The sequence below is a fragment of the Tarenaya hassleriana genome, unplaced genomic scaffold (genome assembly GCF_000463585.1).
Source record: "Tarenaya hassleriana unplaced genomic scaffold, ASM46358v1 Cleome41, whole genome shotgun sequence".
Classification (NCBI taxonomy): domain Eukaryota; kingdom Viridiplantae; phylum Streptophyta; class Magnoliopsida; order Brassicales; family Cleomaceae; genus Tarenaya; species Tarenaya hassleriana.
The window spans coordinates 544723-565117 of record NW_010966933.1 but is presented as its reverse complement, the minus strand read 5'-3'; the positions used below and the strand labels follow the sequence as shown (position 1 = coordinate 565117).

Here is a 20395-nt window from a genome sequence, read left to right as displayed (position 1 = left end):
GCACCTCTCTCTCTCTCTCTCTCTCTCTCTCTCTCTCTCTCTCTCTCTCTCCCCCCCTCCTTCGGTCTACATCCGCCGCTTTGCCGGCGTTTTCGCCGGTATCGTGGTCCTTTATCTCTCTTATCCGGCGGGAATGAGTGATGTTGCCCTCTCATCTTCCTCTGCGAGCTTTAGCCGTGGCTGGATCCCCTTGTTGATGGTTCCGAAGTCCAAATGTCCTGTCATAATCGACGCCGCCGGTGAAGTGTTAACAGGCAGTATTTCCGGAAGAAATTCACCATCATCGACAAAGATAATGAGTGAGTGTTGATTTTGTTCGCTGTTTTGCGTAGTATGGACTTGGGGAATTGGGGCATCAGCTTATACGCGTGAGCATTTAGGTTAGGACGAGAGTGACATGATTGCTAGGTGAAAGATCAATTGCCAATTTAGGTGATTTAGTTATTATTTCCGAGCAAACACCTTGGATTCTGTATACAGGCTTTAACATAGTGGTTGCAGGAGATGCAAAGACTCACCGGCAAGCTTTGGAATCACTGTAACGGAGGTGAGAAGTCTCTTTTGATCCAAATACCGACCGATCAGGTGCGTTGTTTCAGCTATATTACATTGCTCGTCTTCTTGTCTTAAATTGGAAACATGTGAACATTATAAATGGCTGCCTTCAGAAAGATCATTGGGAAAACACTGTTTTATAATCTTGCCTGTTCAGTAGAAAACATTAACATGTGGATGTTGCTTGGTGCATCAATTATGTCAGAATCTCCTTGATTGTGAAGTCATGATACTGGTCAGAGACAGAGTTCCAGTCCTAGTTCTTCATTTTCTTGAAATAGGGAACTAGAATCTGGTTATTGTGGTTCTATGCCAGAATTGTCAAATAGCCCATTTTAGCAATTTGCTAAAAATAAACAATTGAATCTCATCAATTGTTCATATCCACCACCGATGAAAGTTTAACTCCAACAGAACCAAACATAACAAGACAACCAGCCACACACATAACAACTAATCCTTTCTTTCATGACCCTTTTTTTTCTTCCCTCTTTTTCTTCAACCACAAGAAATTCAACCGACTCCCCCTCGTTTCTTCTTATCCTTATCCCTGTTTCTTTCTCTATTCTCTCTCTCCCCCAATCCAAGGAGGGATGGAGATAGGAAAGAAACCAAACATACCCGTAAAACTCCTTCCATCTTCTTCTTTCTGGCCTTTCATGACTCTTCTCCTGGCTTTCCTCCTCTTTCTCTCAGGGACCACCTCTGCTTTTGCGGCTGGTGATCATCACAATGCGTTTAAGCCGACTGATCAGATTCTCATTGACTGTGGGTCGAAGTCATCATCGGCCAAAACCCCTGATGGAAGAGTCTTCAAGAGTGACCAAGAAATGGTTCAATACATTGAAGCCAAGGAAGATATTCAGGTCTCAACTCCGCCCTCAGATAACGTCTCATCTCCTATCTACCTAACGGCTAGGATCTTCCTCGAAGGAGCCACTTACAAGTTCCATTTGGCCCATGCAGGTTGGCATTGGGTCCGCCTCCATTTCTCTCCCTTCCCTAATGACAAGTTCGATCTCCAACAAGCAACTTTCTCTGTCTTGACGGAGAAATATGTCTTGCTCCATAACTTCAAGTTCAGCAACAACAACAATAGCCAAGCTTTTCTTCAGAAGGAGTACCTCCTCAACATCACGGATCCTCTCTTCTCTCTAAGGTTCAATCCCATGAAGGATTCTGCCGCTTTCATCAACGCTATCGAAATCGTCTCTGCTCCTGATGAACTGATTTCAGATTCAGGCACCTCCCTTTTCCCGGTTATCGGTTTCAAGGGTCTGTCCGATTATGCTTACCAGTCAGTTTACAGGATTAACGTTGGGGGTCCCTTGATCACTCCTAAAAACGATACGTTAGGAAGAACATGGACAACCGACAAGGAGTACTTGCAAGACCAGAACCTGGCCAAGGACGTTAAGACAACCACCTCGGCGATCAAATACCCCGAGGGATTAACCCCTTTGATTGCACCACAGACGGTTTACGCAACAGCTGCCGAGATGGCCGATTCTCATACCATAAACCCTAACTTCAACGTTACATGGAACTTCCCTTCCAACCCATCGTTTAACTACCTCGTCCGACTGCATTTCTGCGATATCGTCAGCAAGTCAATGAATGACCTGTACTTCAACGTGTACGTCAACGGGAAAACAGCCATTTCGGGGTTGGATCTGTCCTCTGTCACGGGCGATCTTGGGACTCCTTACTACAAGGATATCATTGTGAACTCAACTCTGATGAGCCCTCAGCTCCAAGTCCAAATCGGTCCCATGGGAGAGGATACAGGGTCAAGAAATGCGATCCTGAATGGGGTCGAGGTCTTGAAGATGAGCAATTTAGTCAACAGCCTTGATGGCGAGTTCGGAGTTGACGGTAGAACCATCGGAATGGGGAAGCATGGCATGGTTGCGACTGCTGGGTTCGTGATGATGTTCGGAGCTTTCATTGGCCTCGGAGCTATGGTCTACAGGTGGAAGAAAAGGCCTCAAGATTGGCAGAAGAGGAATAGCTTCTCTTCTTGGCTCTTACCCATACATGCGGGTGACAGTACCTTCATGACAAGCAAGGCTGGTGGCTCTCAGAAATCCAGCTTCTACAACTCGACTCTCGGTCTTGGCCGCTATTTCTCCCTCGCAGAGCTTCAAGAAGCGACAAAAAACTTCGACGCTTCCCAAATCATTGGGGTTGGTGGATTCGGGAATGTCTATATTGGAACCATTGACGATGGAACCAAGGTGGCCGTGAAGCGAGGAAACCCGCAGTCGGAGCAAGGTATAACCGAGTTTCAGACAGAGATTCAGATGCTGTCCAAGCTTAGACATAGGCACTTAGTCTCCTTGATCGGGTATTGCGACGAGAACACGGAGATGATTCTTGTCTACGAGTACATGTCCAACGGTCCGTTCAGAGACCACATTTACGGGAAAAACCTGCCTCCTCTCTCTTGGAAACAACGTCTCGAAATCTGTATAGGAGCCGCGCGTGGCCTGCACTACCTCCACACAGGGACGGCCCAGGGGATCATCCACCGTGATGTCAAGACTACCAATATCCTCCTCGACGATGCATTTGTGGCCAAAGTCGCGGACTTTGGGTTATCCAAAGATGTGGCCTTCGGACAAAACCACGTCAGCACGGCCGTGAAAGGGAGTTTCGGGTACTTAGACCCAGAATACTTTAGGAGACAGCAGCTCACTGACAAATCTGACGTGTATTCTTTCGGTGTTGTCCTGTTGGAAGCTCTCTGTGCAAGACCGGCCATTAACCCGCAGTTGCCGAGGGAACAAGTTAATTTAGCCGAGTGGGCGATGCAGTGGAAACGAAAAGGGCTGCTCGAGAAGGTTATCGACCCTCATCTGGCTGGAACGGTGAATCCCGAGTCGATGAAGAAGTTCGCAGAGGCTGCGGAAAAGTGTTTGGCCGACTATGGAGTTGATAGGCCGACAATGGGAGACGTGCTTTGGAACTTGGAATACGCTCTTCAGCTTCAGGAAGCGTTCTCGCAGGGCAAGGCTGAGGAGAATGAGAATGAAAAGTCCGTGGCTGCAGGCCCTGGTCCTGAGCCAGCGGCTCCACCGTCTGCCGTGGTGGCTCCGAGCACTCCCTTGGCGGTCAGTGACCGTCCAGTTTCTCTGCCGGATGAGAACGGTGGTCCGGCGGAGGTTCAGGCCATGGATGAACACTCAGGAACGGCCGTGTTTACTCAGTTTGCTAACTTGAATGGAAGATAAACAGAAAGGAAGAAACTAAAAATGAATTCTTGAAGTGGATCTAAAATGCATTTGTTTCGAGGGGGAGAGATAGAATATGAATTTTAAGATATTTGTTGTCATTGTAATTTTTTTAATATATTTTTTTCTGTCTGACTATGTATTATCATGTAATTTTTGTGGGTGGAGTGGATATGTATGTATGTATATTGCTAAGGCTGATGCATCTATCTACTCACGCTCTCTTTCATTCAGTTTTCTTTTGGGTTACAAGTTCACACGGAAATTATCTGTGATTCTTCGGAACGTTAAATAAAAACTTAGAAATATTAAATATGATGACGAGTGATAAAAATTCCATATTTTATTAAATTAAAATGTGGCCAAATTGTATGAAAAAGAGAATGGCCATTTCTATGTTCGGTTCAACAATTACAGTTAGTGAAAACGTTAATACAACCTGTGGAGTTTTCTGTCCTAACATTATACCAAATAGAGAGTTTCCCCCAAAACGAATCTCCGACAAAAAAAAAATAAAAATCCTACAATGTTAGATTCTGTCCTATCCAACCTTCTTCTTCTTGCTAACAACTATGTCTGGATCCTCCAACACGACAATGTCTTCATCATCAATGCCCACTTTAACTCTGACGTTTTCGTCCGGTTTCGTCTCATTCCCGGTTTCCTCTGAGAGTTTTCTTTTCTTACCAGTGGCAATCTTGGGTTCGGATCCTGCGGAAATTTCTGGAACCTCGAGGGAGTTTCCAGAATCTCGAGGCCTTGCTGAACTGTCGTCACCAGTGTTGAATTCTAGAGAGAATTCAGAAATGGAAAAGAGATTTGAGAATAATTTCTGTATTGATTAATATGAAATGATCCATACAAAATGTATTTATACTAATCCTAACAACATACTCTAATACGCCCCCACAAGATGAAAGTGATTAACTTTCATCTTGGACAAATACAAAACGAAAACGAAACATTACAACCATGAATACCACAATCAAACCGAAAACTATATCAATGACAAATCGATCCTCGAACAAAGTCTCCACGACATGAAACGAAGTCTGCATGACTCGTATAGAGCCTCCACGGCACGAAACAAAACCTCTACGGCTCGAAGAAAACCTCGACGACATGAATTGAACCTCCACGGTTCGAAAAACGCCTCAACGGCATAAAATGAGCACCACGGCTCGAAAAAACACCTCCACGGCATGAGATGAGCCTACACGGCTCGACGAACGCCTTCACGGCATGAAATGAGTCTCCACGACTCGAGACAAAAACACGACCATCAAAGTCGAAAAACAAATGACGCAGCAAACCGAATCAGAAACCAAATCATATCTGATCAGTAAAACACCGGACAAAACCGGAGAACATGTCAGATGAAACAACCACAAAGAAAACCAAATCACACCAATCCAGTGGAGAAATCAAATGGTTGCAACAAGGCTGAAACCAGAAACAGTGTAACAAGACGAAGCTGGAGAAATTAAAGCATATCTGGAGACTATAATCTTCAATGAGATTAAGTCAACTAGCAGCGATCGGAAGTGTCACATGGTGCATGACACAAAGAATAGAACCATATCCATGGCTGATCGGAGATCAAGAGTTAGCTGAACCAATCCAAAGTGACGGATGAAGACGAGACAATTACGACACCGTAAGATCTAGCGAAAACGGCTGAGCATGCGAGAGATTCACAAACTGAATCACTGTCCAAAACGACGAAGTGTGAAAGTCAATCGAGAAGATCCAATGACCTCGCAGAGAGAGAAAGCAACCAAATCTGAGAAGACATCAGCAAAAGAGACGAAATCTGAGACGATCTTGCCGAATTCAGTGATGGAACTCAGAGAAACATGGAAGAATGTTCAGATGGTACAGTTCTGCGAATCAGAGATAACAATCAGCTAACCACCAACTCGAACAGACAGATTTGAGAAGACCGATACAATTTGCTTCGACGACAGAGGAGATGATTGCGGAGACTGCCAGCAAGTGTAGATCTCAGAAATCTCCAGTAGATTTGGACAGCAACATCATTTCGAACAACTCGGAGAACGACGAAGAACACGAACGGCGAATCATCAATCTGAAAACTCGAACAGATAGGATCCAGAAGCTGGTGACACTTACGGAGAAGAAATCGGAGGTCGAACAGAAAACGATTGAGTAGACTTGGCTTCGATGACAGAGAAACCTAGTGGATCGGAGGATTTGCCGGCGAATTTCGCCGAAGGTAAATCAATCGTGCAGGAAACAAAAAATTTGCAATGGAAGAAGATGATGTTGAACTTGAATAAGAGAGAATCAAATTTGGTGAAATACAAAACAAATCTGGTGAAATTTTGGAAGAATTGAATCAAAGATGAGAAATGAAAAGAGGAACAAATGAAATCTCCACAGAAAATATTTTCTCTCTGATACCATGTTGAATTCTAGAGAGAATTCAGAAATGGAAAAGAGATTTGAGAATAATTTCTGTATTGATTAATATGAAATGATCCATACAAAATGTATTTATACTAATCCTAACAACATACTCTAATAACCAGTGGCAGCATTAGGCTCTGACCATCCGTACAGAACCATTCCTTCGAGTTCTTTTTCCTCGTCAAATTCTTCCCTGAGAATGAAACAGCGAAAAGCATAAAATCATCTGTTAAAACATTTCTGGGAAGCTGTTAACTATGGCTTTTTCAGACGAAACAAACAACAGCTTGTTGGGATCAGATGTAATACAAAATCTTTGATGGCTTGGGACTGAGGATGATGTCTGGTCACAAGTACTATGAACAACCTCGGATCTTAAAAGAAGAACTAAATTCTTAATATAGGATACGACGGATAAAAAAAGGCAAACCTGTGCTTGACATTGATCTTGCAAGACAGCTCTCGCTGAAGATCTTCCACAGTGAGAACGCTATCACTGACAACGGGAGAAGAAAGTTCCGATAAAACCTGAACGAGAAACACGAGCGTGCGAATTGTGAAATTCCAAGTACGGGTCAAGAACAAACGACAAGAATAGAAACAAACCTTCTCGAGATTGGCATTATAGTTTGCCACCATGACTTCATCAAGATCGTCACCAACTTCGTAAAGAAGGGATGCCCCATGCATACTCAATGGCAGGTTCATCCCGAGTTTGGCTTTGACGATTTTCTCAACCAGATCCCGTAATTTTGACTTCTGGGTATTGATCTCAAGTGTCAAAGGCATCTGTAACAAAATCAGACAAAGAAATTGGGACAACCGGTATCGCAGGAAAGATCCAGAATGCAGAGGGAAGGAATAAAAAAGGGTTGTAAGCCAAACAATCCATAACTTGGAACAGACATAGCGAGACGGGTTAGGTTCAAATGGTCCAACGCATAAGCAGAATCTTTTTGCTCGGGTGTTCTAAGCAATATGTCATTCTACATCCAGGGAGAGAAATCTTATAGAATTCAGTAAAATATTCAGAATAAGAACAATAGAGAGAACAGAGTGTAGAAAAACCTGTAATTCTTTTCGAGAACTTTGACTGCTTCAATGACAATTAATCCGGCTATAATAGCGTTTGTCGTTGCAATGGCATGAACGATATTTCCGAAAAGACTGCAAGGGAATCCCGAAAGAAGCAGCTCGGATATTCACAAACTCCACAGCTAACCGATCATCTTTATCAAAATCCTGTTAATGGGGAGAAGAAAAGAAAAAACTTCAATGCTTCGAGAAAAACCCGAGAATTGTCTGTAAGAGCCCACACGTCCTGTGGATGCCGTTGCAGAGACCGTTTATATTTCCATTTTGTTGGGTCAGACATTCGGGCATGTATATGGGCCTCGGTCTATTACGATTCTTCCATGTCTCCTCGTTGGACAAAGCCATTTCAATGTTGTAACTCGATATCTTCGTCTTTTGCACGTTGTTTCATTGGACGAGATCACGGAGTTGCTGGATCGCATGTTGAGATCATTCTCTTGGTTCTTTCGCCCACACAACTGCAAGTACATATAATAACTGAAATTTATTGACACGTAAAGCCTTTTTCTGATTTTCTACTCCCGTTATTCGAAATATGAACAAAGAGCCTGTAGAAAAACGGGCATTCTAATACCTTAGCCGGTGTGCTGGTTATCGTACACACTGGGTATGTTTTCGGTGCAGGTTTTGGTTGTCCTTTCACATGCACTGTCACCTGCTCCAAACAAACATTCACTCAATAATAACACAGTAAAGAGGAAATTCGGGCAATTCCATGCCGAATTCACGTTCGAGCGAGGACAGGGACATCCCACGTTCGAGCTTTGGACTGCCCAACATGCGATTGACGGAATAAATACTGCCTATTCAGGTTACTGACTTCAATAGTGTCCATGTCAATCTGTCACAAACACAAGTAATTAGCCGAATGACAGATAGCCAATAGAGGAGTCGAAGGTAAAGATCCGACTGTGGAATCTCGTAAGCCATTGCTCTAGCCATTTTCCACAGTTAGATCTCCAAAAGAGTCCACCCTGCCATATTTATCAATGCCTAAGATGCAACCACACACAATCATTGAATATCAGACCTAAGACCCACACATAGAACTGATCTAAGACATCTATAAGTTGTCAAGCTGTGTTACACTACACCCACCAGCTAAAAATGAATAGAGTGTTCGAAAAAAAAGAAAATTAAAATGTTCTATCTCCTCAGAAAAGACAAGAGTCAACCAGATTTGCCCATCAATTGGATACCGAGGTCTTATACACTACAGAAACATGAAGAGACAACTGCATGGAACACATCTCGTCTTCCATGCAATGCTAAAGACTCTTTTAAGTTCACAACAAAACTATGTTTCCTGTTCCAGATAACCTGAAACGACTGAAGACACATCAAGAGACAATGCATGAGGCAATTTTTCTAAAATGCACTACCTGTGTCGCATCAATTATACAGGTACACCTCTAAAATAGGGACGGGAATTTTTAACAAATTGTACACTAGTTTTCAGGGTAAATTACTTAAATCTCCTTGTTTTCAAAATGTCAAAAATACCCTTAATGTTAAATTATAAAAACGTGGGCCTTTTTTATTTGAAAGAATACTTTTGTATGCAGGTCTCGTTTCTCTCTCACCTCTCTCACTTTCTGTTGCATCGTTACTCTATTGTTTTATGGTTTCTCCATTGTAACACATTATTGAGTTTTGGGACGATTTTTGCGTCGGTTTTTGTGCATTTGATGGGAAAATATGCTATTAAGGTATTATAACTCTAAATTCCAATCAATTTCATCTATTACCATGCCATTTTAAAAAATATATGCTTTGATATGGGTATAGGGTATGAAATCCGATAATGAGTCGAATCAAAAGTGCCGGAGAAAAACGGTGAAAGAAAAAAAGATCAAGGATGAATCCATGTGATTCGGAGGAGTAAAATGGGACAGAGTAAAACAAAAGGAAGAAGACGAGAAAAGAAATCGAGGTATACAGTTAGGAGATGAAATGTAAACTGATGTATGTATATTTCATCTGATAACTGTAACGACTTTTTGTGAACTATTGAATCGTGACTGCGTTGCGACCTTTTGAACTTTATTTTGAAGAACGAAAGCAAGTGAAGTTTATTTATAAAAAAAATATTTTGATTAGTTTATTTATAAAAAAGCAACGTGTGAAAAAAGTCTGACACATGCGTTTTGTCCCTAGACATAAAAAGAGAAGAATAAGTAAAAAAATAATTCTAAAAAACCAAAATCTGACACATGTAAAAAAAGTAAGATTTTGTCTTATTATAAACCAAAACTAATATTTTGTAACTTAAAAACGGATGCTTTACGATTTTCGAAAATTAGTGATAATGTCCTAAAAATCGTTAAATAAAACGAATTTTTATTAAGAATTCATATATATGAACTTAATATTGTCTAATTAAGCAAAATTAAGCGGAAAATTTGAGTTTAAAATCAAATTATAGAACTTTTATATAAAATCATCAACTTTGGACCAAATCACTCCATAATCTTTCTTACACATATAGGAGTGTTTTCTAATTTACATTAAAATTTTTTTCAAAATCTTTGTTTTCTTAATTTGTATCTTTAAATCATTTTATAACACTTATTTGGTATGTTTTCGTCATTAATCCACCAAAAAATTATCAAAAATTACTAGTATTTATATAAATACGACTAATGTAAGTCGTATTTAAGTTATAATTTACAATGTTTTCGCAATATATTTTTTTTTATCATGGGTCTACCTGTCAGATGATTACTTTGACTTTTCTTTCATCGATTGCGACTTACTTTTTAATATTGCGACTTACATTTTTAATATGCGACTTACTTTTTAATATTGCGACTTATTTTTTTAATGTTACGACTTATTTTTTAATATTGCGACTTACTTTTTAATATTACGACTTACTTTTAAACATTACGACTTACTTTTTAATCTTACAACTTACTTTTTAATATTACGACTTACTTTTAAATATTACGACTTATTTTTTCATTTTTTGAAAAATAATAACTACTCTATTATGACTTATTTTTTTATAAATCGCAACATATTTTTTCCATTAACTACGACTTTAGAGTTTACAAAATCAACCTGTTTTCAAATAACACAAAATATCATAACGTGATAAAATCAAAGTTCAAGTCTATCAAACCTAATACAAAATACCAAAATAACATCATGTCCTACAAAACAACATAACATAAAAACAAGTTCAAGTCATGTCTTCTCAAACCAAGTTCAAGATTTTTGCCCACGACCTCTACCTCTTCTACGTCATCCTCGACCATAACTCATCATCTTTCTTCGTCTTCACTGCTCGATTAATGAGTGCAACCATTAAGCTCATCTTCAGCGTTTGCTTCTTCTTCATGTGGAATATGTGCCTAAATTGTGACACTTCTGTGAAATACTTTATTTCCCCCTGTCAAATGCTTCTCCAAATATTCCACTACGTCTATATGAAAACATTTCGATGACAGTTTCACCGCAACCTTGTTCATGTCATCGAATTCATAATAGAATTCTGCTTTCGGAATATCATAAACCTGCAATAACACACTGATTCATTAAATATATAACAGATTAGTTTAGGGTTTTGTTTGATTATAAAAAAATTGGTTTTGTCAGATGCTTTATCTTTTTTCTTTTTTTTTTCTTTTTTTACTTAAATTCAAACTTTTGAACATTTTTTTTAAATTTAACTTTCATAAAAAAATTCTTTTTTGACTTTCATCGATTTCCATTTTTCTTCGTTGACTTGTTTCAAAATCGCCATTCGTTTTGTCTGATTTCGCACTTTCTCCATTTTTTTTAAAATATGTAAAAACTGTTAAAAAAAATTAAAATAAATCTGTACACGTTTTTTTCTCGCGTTTTTTTTCTCTCTCTCAAATAAATCGGTACACGGACATGTAGTTCTCATAGGTTCTTTTCATTAAGGGCTACATAGTCTTTTCCATTTATTTTAAGGGCACAGAAGACTTTTGCTAATAGGTTATATTTTTAAGGTGTACCCATGAAATAGAAGCGACAGGAGTAGTGTATTTGAGAACAGCCGACGTTCGAGCAGGGTTTTGTGGGGTAAATTTTTTTGCTATTAGATAAGCTTTCTTCGGCGGTCAAATCCACGGAATCTATGGGGAAGAACAGGAAGACGAAGAGAGATGGAGAAGAAAAGTCTCAACACTGTGCCGCCACTGTATTCGTCACTGGATTGCCCTATTCCTTCACCAATCCTCAGGCATCTTCTGTTTTCTTCCCTTCTTTGGTTTCTTAATCCGTGTAGCTGGTTGGTTCTCGGGAAAGTTGTATGGCGAAATCCTTGGGGAGAAATCAGATGTCATATAAACACTTCATGATATAATTTTTTTTTATGTAGATGCATGGGCTCTGCGACTCTAAAAACAGGGAAATTGTGCATTCTTTTTTTATTCTTGTTGAATTCCTAAGTTGGTTCAATTCCGTTTTTAGGCGAATTTACTATTTCTGTGGTGGAAGTTCTCTTTCAATGTTCATCAGTCGCGTTGGTTTTTCCATGTTTTAGCTTGAAGAAACCTTCAGCGATGTTGGTCCCGTCAGGCTTTGTTTTATGGTCACAAAGAAAGGTAAGCAAATTCATGCCCTATGTATTGGTAAAAAATATTAGCGTTTGTGATGCCTTGTTTTTTAGCAGAAGTTATGTGCTATTCTTTCTGTGACAGCTAAATCTGGCTTTGAATTACCTCTTTTTACTTAGATGTTCTTCTGCCTATGAGGAGCTAATAATTTTCTTCAATTGTATTTGTAGGATCAAATGAACACCGTGGCTTTGGGTTTGTTAAATTGTAAGTTACTCACCCTTTTCTAGAAATTATTTTTATGCTGGGTAGTGGACAGTTTATATTTGTTCTTGAAATCCTAATTCTCCCCCTCTGGTACGTGTTTGATTCTTTACAGTGCTTTAGTGGATGATGCTAAACGTGCCATCGAGTTGAAGAACGGTTCTACTGTTGGGGGTCGTAAGATTACAGTTAAGCATGCCACGCATCGTGCTCCTCTGGAGCAGCGCCGTGCAAAAGCAGCAGAAGGTTGATTCCATTATCTTTTGGATTCTAAGATTTAAGTTATTACCATCTTCTTGACAGTTTTTTTACAGATTGACTAACATCAATACTCATGCGAGTTTCTATATTTCTCATATGAATTAGGGGTATCATCAGTCGACCAATCAGAGACAAAGAGTGACAAGGACAGTGTGATCCCTGAGACTGAGAAGCAAGGTATGAAGCGTGTGCCTGTTTGGTTCTGTCTTTTTTAAGTTAGTTGGTCATGTTGGCTTGTTCTCATTTCTGCTTAACTTTGTATCTCTGTAATCAGCCCATACCCCAGAAAAAAAGCTAGAGAAACAGGTTGAACGAAAAAGACCAGCAAAGCTGTGTGTTGATTTAAGGGACAAAGAAGCTTGTTCAGAGAAGCAAAGGTATGACTTTGACATTCCATAATAATTGTTAGATTTCCAGAAAGTTATGAGTGATTAAAATGACCTTGTGATAGCCTTTTTAAGAAACATTGTTTATGAATTTCTCATTGAGGTTAAGCTATAAGTTCCAAATATTTGAGGTATGCCATGATCTGTATGGGGTGCATATACAGAAGCAGAATGATTTATATTGAACAGATTTTTCGTTTTGGGAAAGTGCCAAAAAAGTGATTAAAATTGTGGTTCTTAGGGGAATCACCAAAATGAGGCTTAAACTGTGGTTTTTAGGGAAATCACCAAATTGATGATTAATCCTGTGGTTTATGTTAGTTCTTATGTTTATGTTATTAGTTGTTTTGACAGAATTTTACATGGATTATCTTCTTTATTTTAATTCGTGAAGAGTTGCAAGAACTGTGATATTCGGTGGCCTTCTTGATGCTGAGATGGCGGAGATGGTCCATCGGCATGTGCAAGAGGTTGGCACTGTGTGCTCCATCACATATCCCCTTCCAAAAGACGAGCTTCAACAAAATGGTAAGAACTGGTAACAAAATGCAGACATGGTTCTGTTGTTGGGTGGTTGACCACCAAGGTTTCTGCCGGTTCTTTTTATTGAATTGGCAACTTACTGTCCCCAACTAATGAAAGAGGTTGATGTTTTGAGTTGATATCAACTTTTACATTTGATGCCAAGATAATCCAGTCAGCTGCGTTTGACCTTGCGATACGTATGTTAGAAGAGAGAGTTATTATTCTAGCCAATCCACAAAATATAGGTGAACATCATTAGTTATAGTTTAGATGAAAATCATTAGTTCATGGACCTCCATTTACTAACTTGAGCCATGAGGAGGTTCATAGGATGCCCTGGGCAGCAGAAGCTTATGCCCTGTTCTTTATTCAGGGATAGTCTGCATATCTCCCTATCCATGTGTTAATTGTTTTTCAGGACACCTGTTTCCCCTGAAATTGGCACAGAAGACTTTTGCTAATAGGTTATATTTTTAAGGTGTACCCATGAAATAGAAGCGACAGGAGTAGTGTATTTGAGAACAGCCGACGTTCGAGCAGGGTTTTGTGGGGTAAATTTTTTTGCTATTAGATAAGCTTTCTTCGGCGGTCAAATCCACGGAATCTATGGGGAAGAACAGGAAGACGAAGAGAGATGGAGAAGAAAAGTCTCAACACTGTGCCGCCACTGTATTCGTCACTGGATTGCCCTATTCCTTCACCAATCCTCAGGCATCTTCTGTTTTCTTCCCTTCTTTGGTTTCTTAATCCGTGTAGCTGGTTGGTTCTCGGGAAAGTTGTATGGCGAAATCCTTGGGGAGAAATCAGATGTCATATAAACACTTCATGATATAATTTTTTTTTATGTAGATGCATGGGCTCTGCGACTCTAAAAACAGGGAAATTGTGCATTCTTTTTTTATTCTTGTTGAATTCCTAAGTTGGTTCAATTCCGTTTTTAGGCGAATTTACTATTTCTGTGGTGGAAGTTCTCTTTCAATGTTCATCAGTCGCGTTGGTTTTTCCATGTTTTAGCTTGAAGAAACCTTCAGCGATGTTGGTCCCGTCAGGCTTTGTTTTATGGTCACAAAGAAAGGTAAGCAAATTCATGCCCTATGTATTGGTAAAAAATATTAGCGTTTGTGATGCCTTGTTTTTTAGCAGAAGTTATGTGCTATTCTTTCTGTGACAGCTAAATCTGGCTTTGAATTACCTCTTTTTACTTAGATGTTCTTCTGCCTATGAGGAGCTAATAATTTTCTTCAATTGTATTTGTAGGATCAAATGAACACCGTGGCTTTGGGTTTGTTAAATTGTAAGTTACTCACCCTTTTCTAGAAATTATTTTTATGCTGGGTAGTGGACAGTTTATATTTGTTCTTGAAATCCTAATTCTCCCCCTCTGGTACGTGTTTGATTCTTTACAGTGCTTTAGTGGATGATGCTAAACGTGCCATCGAGTTGAAGAACGGTTCTACTGTTGGGGGTCGTAAGATTACAGTTAAGCATGCCACGCATCGTGCTCCTCTGGAGCAGCGCCGTGCAAAAGCAGCAGAAGGTTGATTCCATTATCTTTTGGATTCTAAGATTTAAGTTATTACCATCTTCTTGACAGTTTTTTTACAGATTGACTAACATCAATACTCATGCGAGTTTCTATATTTCTCATATGAATTAGGGGTATCATCAGTCGACCAATCAGAGACAAAGAGTGACAAGGACAGTGTGATCCCTGAGACTGAGAAGCAAGGTATGAAGCGTGTGCCTGTTTGGTTCTGTCTTTTTTAAGTTAGTTGGTCATGTTGGCTTGTTCTCATTTCTGCTTAACTTTGTATCTCTGTAATCAGCCCATACCCCAGAAAAAAAGCTAGAGAAACAGGTTGAACGAAAAAGACCAGCAAAGCTGTGTGTTGATTTAAGGGACAAAGAAGCTTGTTCAGAGAAGCAAAGGTATGACTTTGACATTCCATAATAATTGTTAGATTTCCAGAAAGTTATGAGTGATTAAAATGACCTTGTGATAGCCTTTTTAAGAAACATTGTTTATGAATTTCTCATTGAGGTTAAGCTATAAGTTCCAAATATTTGAGGTATGCCATGATCTGTATGGGGTGCATATACAGAAGCAGAATGATTTATATTGAACAGATTTTTCGTTTTGGGAAAGTGCCAAAAAAGTGATTAAAATTGTGGTTCTTAGGGGAATCACCAAAATGAGGCTTAAACTGTGGTTTTTAGGGAAATCACCAAATTGATGATTAATCCTGTGGTTTATGTTAGTTCTTATGTTTATGTTATTAGTTGTTTTGACAGAATTTTACATGGATTATCTTCTTTATTTTAATTCGTGAAGAGTTGCAAGAACTGTGATATTCGGTGGCCTTCTTGATGCTGAGATGGCGGAGATGGTCCATCGGCATGTGCAAGAGGTTGGCACTGTGTGCTCCATCACATATCCCCTTCCAAAAGACGAGCTTCAACAAAATGGTAAGAACTGGTAACAAAATGCAGACATGGTTCTGTTGTTGGGTGGTTGACCACCAAGGTTTCTGCCGGTTCTTTTTATTGAATTGGCAACTTACTGTCCCCAACTAATGAAAGAGGTTGATGTTTTGAGTTGATATCAACTTTTACATTTGATGCCAAGATAATCCAGTCAGCTGCGTTTGACCTTGCGATACGTATGTTAGAAGAGAGAGTTATTATTCTAGCCAATCCACAAAATATAGGTGAACATCATTAGTTATAGTTTAGATGAAAATCATTAGTTCATGGACCTCCATTTACTAACTTGAGCCATGAGGAGGTTCATAGGATGCCCTGGGCAGCAGAAGCTTATGCCCTGTTCTTTATTCAGGGATAGTCTGCATATCTCCCTATCCATGTGTTAATTGTTTTTCAGGACACCTGTTTCCCCTGAAATTGGCACAGAAGACTTTTGCTAATAGGTTATATTTTTAAGGTGTACCCATGAAATAGAAGCGACAGGAGTAGTGTATTTGAGAACAGCCGACGTTCGAGCAGGGTTTTGTGGGGTAAATTTTTTTGCTATTAGATAAGCTTTCTTCGGCGGTCAAATCCACGGAATCTATGGGGAAGAACAGGAAGACGAAGAGAGATGGAGAAGAAAAGTCTCAACACTGTGCCGCCACTGTATTCGTCACTGGATTGCCCTATTCCTTCACCAATCCTCAGGCATCTTCTGTTTTCTTCCCTTCTTTGGTTTCTTAATCCGTGTAGCTGGTTGGTTCTCGGGAAAGTTGTATGGCGAAATCCTTGGGGAGAAATCAGATGTCATATAAACACTTCATGATATAATTTTTTTTTATGTAGATGACTAACATCAATACTCCTGAACCGCATACACCTGATATCCATCCAACCAAGAAATCTAAGAAACGAAAAACAAGGGAAGGGGCAGAACCGGTGGAGAACACTGGAGTAGTGGCAGACAATGCAATGGGTAACAAGAAGAAGAAACGCGCATTCACTGGGGAAGAGACTAAAGAATCAGCAAAACCAGTGGATAAAACTGGAGCCGTTAGAGATGAAGCAGCCGGAAACAAGAAGGGAAAGAAGAAGAAATCCGCATGTCCTCAAGAAGAGACTAAGAAACCGTCTTTTAATCAAAACCAGGAAGGTCAACCCCGGAAACAAGGGCAAAGGCATCAGCAAGACAGAACCGAAGAGAATGCCCGGAAAACAAATCCTAAGAGTTCCAAAGATGATCTGAACGGTCAAACGAGAAAGAGGAAGAAGGTAGCCCGGGATGAGAAAGGCGAAGAGAGCTCATCAACGGGGCAGCAGAAAAGGAAGAAGCAGAAGAAGAGCGGCGGTGGGGATGTTGTGGACAGGCTCGATATGTTGATAGAGCAGTATCGGTCTAAATTCTCGCAGGGTTTGGGCAAAACAGGCGCATCAAACAAGAGCTCCGGCCAAGTCAGGAGATGGTTCCAGTCATAATACCCCCACGTGTTTCCGTCACGTCAGTCTTTCCGACCAATTTTGTCTCTTCCGTGGCATGTGGTAGAAAAAATTAGAACCCGAGCTATGTATTTGTGGTGTTCTTTTTTATTTGATCTCTCTAACCCTTGTCTTTGGATCTATTTATTCTTTGTTTTCGACACTCAATTCCCTTTGAACTACTTTGATCTATGGACTTTCTGTACGTTCTTGCTTTAGATATCTACTCGAAAAAAGCATTTTAAAATTAATAAAATTGCAAGAGTAGTTTAATCAAATGTAATTATTTTTAATAAAAAAGTTATTTTTTTAGATTTATTGATAAAATTAGAAAAAATAATCGATTTCGTCGAAAAACGAATAAATAGTTCTTGAAAATAGTATATTTAAAGGATAAATAAAATTAACATGACTTACGATACAGGGAATTTATTTACATGGGCCCAGCACTAGAATACTCTCCGGCTTTGGGCTTTTTTTTGTTGCTAAAATCGTAAATACTCAAAATAGCCCAGACGCATGCTCCGCGAGTAAACCGCACGCGTCAAAATCTAAGATTTGGAGAATCTGAGCGCGTGAGACTTTCTCTCTCTCTCCTTACCGTTCTTTTCATTCGTTTTTTTTATATCTAACTTATTCTCAGTTTAATTTAGAGAATAGAATATCCGATTCGAATTTAAATATATTATGAATATTACCAGTTTTTAGACTATTAATTTATATGTTTCACATCGATTTTTTATTTTTTATATTTTATTTTGTACAAGAAAAAATCCAACAAAATATTCAAATTGTTCCAAAAAATAAAAAGTAAAACTTTTAATTTGATAAAAAAAAATTACAAAAAATAATCTAAAATATAAAAAAAAAAAACCTTTAAAATTGTTAACGCAGTTCAAACGGAATATATACTACGCCGAAAAGCTAACTTGATAAATAAAAAAGATGACATCGCAAACACATTATTACCTACCACATCGCATTAATTTATCACATCGTTTAAGAAAACAAAATCTAGATCTTATACACACATACATACACACGTACACTTACTTATTTTTCAGATAAAAACATATTTAGTGTGGCATATTTAGTTTTTGTTTTTTACAACGGAAACCGTCTCATAGTCCTTCTGACCGACTTCTGATCCCGCGAGTCGGACAACATCTCGGATAATAAATTCTCCGACCCTTATGCAGTAACCGATAAACTATGCGGAACATGTAAACTGACCGAAAATGACCGTCTCAAGAAAACTCATACCTCAAATAGAATCGAATACACAACCTCCACTGCATAGAGTTTTTCATTTTTCAATTGAGATGGGACTTTCCCGTGGCATATTTAGTTTGGCTAGAAGAAACATTAGTTGCACATTATTTTAAAGGATTTTGGTACATATTTCATTCACACAGACCTTTATACCATAAGAATGATAAATGTTTAATTTATTATGATATAAGAAATAATTCTTTTTTTCTCTCTAAAAGCACGATACCGCCCTTTAGTGCCTTTAAAAAATATGTTTCTTTATTGACGGAGCAAGATTAAAAATACCAAAAACGTTTTTACCCGGCAATGCATATGGTCGACATTTCGATTCGGATTATCACGACTAGCTAATCTACTTAGCTCATCAAATTACAAAAAAATATATCCTTGGTTTTTAAAATTAATATATTTTCTAGTCACTAGAAAGAGTTTTAAATCACAAATCACAATTTTATTAAAAATTTGGCATATTTTTTTGTATGTAATACTAAATATATATTAAACTTATACAAACACATTCAATCATATTACATAAAATATATCAAAATATTAAATTTGTTAAAAATATTAATATAAAGCGATTATTATCATTTAATTCACATTCTTTTATCACCTTTTGATAAAATCGAATCAAAATTCGTGATATTTTAACGATTTTATAAGAATTCGTTGGTGGCAAATAAGTTGTAATCAAGTTGTAAATATTTGGTTGTGGCCGATTCCCGAGATAAAACGTTGTTTTTTACTTTTGGTTGGGCCCATTTTTATTTGTTCAAAATTGGCAGCTCTTTTTTTGCCACTTATATTTGCAGTATATATGACTTTCTATATTTATTTCTTAAACATAAAATCGATTTCATACGAATTTCGCCACAAATATTTTTCCAAGTGTTTCTCATTTGATACACAATTGTCAGATTTTTAAATAATTCGTATTTTAATTTTTGTCCACATGATTTTTATTAATTAATTTCGATATTCATCCTTTTTTTACAAAAATTCAAAACGAATTCGGTTACAATTGCTACTACTTTTTTTGTTGTTACAAATTGCAACTATTTCTTTGTAACTTTGTTTTGTAGTATTTACGACTTTTCGTACTTTTTCGATTTTTATCTCAACGTCTTTTTTTATGATTTTTAATTTCTGAATCATTATTAAAAACAATATTTTTTTATTTTTTATGTCCATCAAAAAGTATAAACGTTAATATATTAAAATTGTTCTATTTTATTTATTGAGTTAATTTTATATTCTAGATTTCTAGTGATGTATAGTATTATAATTTTATTTTTATTTATTAATTATTTCTAATTAGTTTAATATATTATATAATATAATAAATAAGTTATTAGTTTTAAAATTAGTTTTTATAAAAATTTTAAAATAAACTATTCAATTAAAAGAATCAAAATAATCTAAAACATAATTGATAAGAATTAGATTAAATATTAATTATATATATTAAGTGTTTCTTTTGTTTTTCTATTTTTTTAATTTTAAATCTTTATAAAAAACATTAATTTTTCACTTTTTAATATTTTTCATTAAATTTTTATCAAAAATCGGTGACGTGTTTTTTTATACGCTTCTTTATATTAAGGGTGATATGGTCCTTTCCTTGTTTTATAAGGGTAAATTTGACTTTTGATCATTGCTTCTAATTCTGAGGTGTTTCATGAAAGGCGTGCGACAGATAAGGTGCAATTCTGAAGTTTGCCCTGTTGTTGAAGGTTATTGCTGAAGGTTATTGCCCCGCCGACGGGCAATTTTTCTAAAATGCACTACCTGTGTCGCATCAATTACACAGGTACACCTCTAAAATAGGGACGGGAATTTTTAACAAATTGTACACTAGTTTTCAGGGTAAATTACTTAAATCTCCTTGTTTTCAAAATGTCAA

The 20395-nt window shown here is 37.9% G+C and overlaps 3 protein-coding genes across 4 annotated transcripts; all 3 read left to right on the top strand.

Annotated features, from left to right (window-relative positions):
* The first annotated feature begins 21 nt into the window (after positions 1-21).
* Positions 22-13310, top strand: LOC104824808 (cleavage stimulation factor subunit 2-like). 2 transcript variants are annotated; one of them, XM_010556977.2, is made up of 8 exons: positions 22-299; positions 502-585; positions 11830-11890; positions 12073-12109; positions 12222-12352; positions 12473-12544; positions 12642-12744; positions 13148-13310. In XM_010556977.2, the coding sequence occupies exons 2-8, from the start codon at positions 505-507 to the stop codon at positions 13293-13295; spliced, it is 633 nt and encodes a 210-aa protein (XP_010555279.1). In that variant the 5' UTR covers positions 22-299; positions 502-504; the 3' UTR covers positions 13296-13310. The 2 variants fall into 2 exon arrangements, with proteins under 2 accessions (XP_010555279.1, XP_010555278.1); XM_010556976.2 differs by lacking the exons at positions 22-299; positions 502-585 and adding an exon at positions 11315-11526.
* Positions 592-6314, top strand: LOC104824807 (probable receptor-like protein kinase At4g39110). The gene has a single exon (XM_010556975.1). It carries the CDS (start codon positions 1149-1151, stop codon positions 3786-3788), a length of 2640 nt encoding a protein of 879 aa, XP_010555277.1. The 5' UTR covers positions 592-1148; the 3' UTR covers positions 3789-6314.
* Positions 13311-13780: 470 nt separating the features above from the next.
* On the top strand, positions 13781-15773 carry LOC104824809 (cleavage stimulation factor subunit 2-like). Its single transcript, XM_010556978.2, has 7 exons — positions 13781-13989; positions 14293-14353; positions 14536-14572; positions 14685-14815; positions 14936-15007; positions 15105-15207; positions 15611-15773. The coding sequence occupies exons 1-7, from the start codon at positions 13885-13887 to the stop codon at positions 15756-15758; spliced, it is 657 nt and encodes a 218-aa protein (XP_010555280.1). The 5' UTR covers positions 13781-13884; the 3' UTR covers positions 15759-15773.
* Positions 15774-20395: the final 4622 nt, after the last annotated feature.

Excerpts from the sequence above, each read along its gene's own strand:
- LOC104824808 (XM_010556976.2), top strand. The coding sequence starts at position 11,422 with ATGGGGAAGAACAGGAAGACGAAGAGAGATGGAGAAGAAAAGTCTCAA. Across the intron at positions 11,891-12,072 it reads TTTTATGGTCACAAAGAAAG|GATCAAATGAACACCGTGGC; the intron begins GTAAGCAAATTC and ends TTGTATTTGTAG. Across the intron at positions 12,745-13,147 it reads GCTTGTTCAGAGAAGCAAAG|AGTTGCAAGAACTGTGATAT; the intron begins GTATGACTTTGA and ends TAATTCGTGAAG.
- LOC104824809 (XM_010556978.2), top strand. The coding sequence starts at position 13,885 with ATGGGGAAGAACAGGAAGACGAAGAGAGATGGAGAAGAAAAGTCTCAA. Across the intron at positions 14,354-14,535 it reads TTTTATGGTCACAAAGAAAG|GATCAAATGAACACCGTGGC; the intron begins GTAAGCAAATTC and ends TTGTATTTGTAG. Across the intron at positions 15,208-15,610 it reads GCTTGTTCAGAGAAGCAAAG|AGTTGCAAGAACTGTGATAT; the intron begins GTATGACTTTGA and ends TAATTCGTGAAG.
- LOC104824807 (XM_010556975.1), top strand. The coding sequence starts at position 1,149 with ATGGAGATAGGAAAGAAACCAAACATACCCGTAAAACTCCTTCCATCT.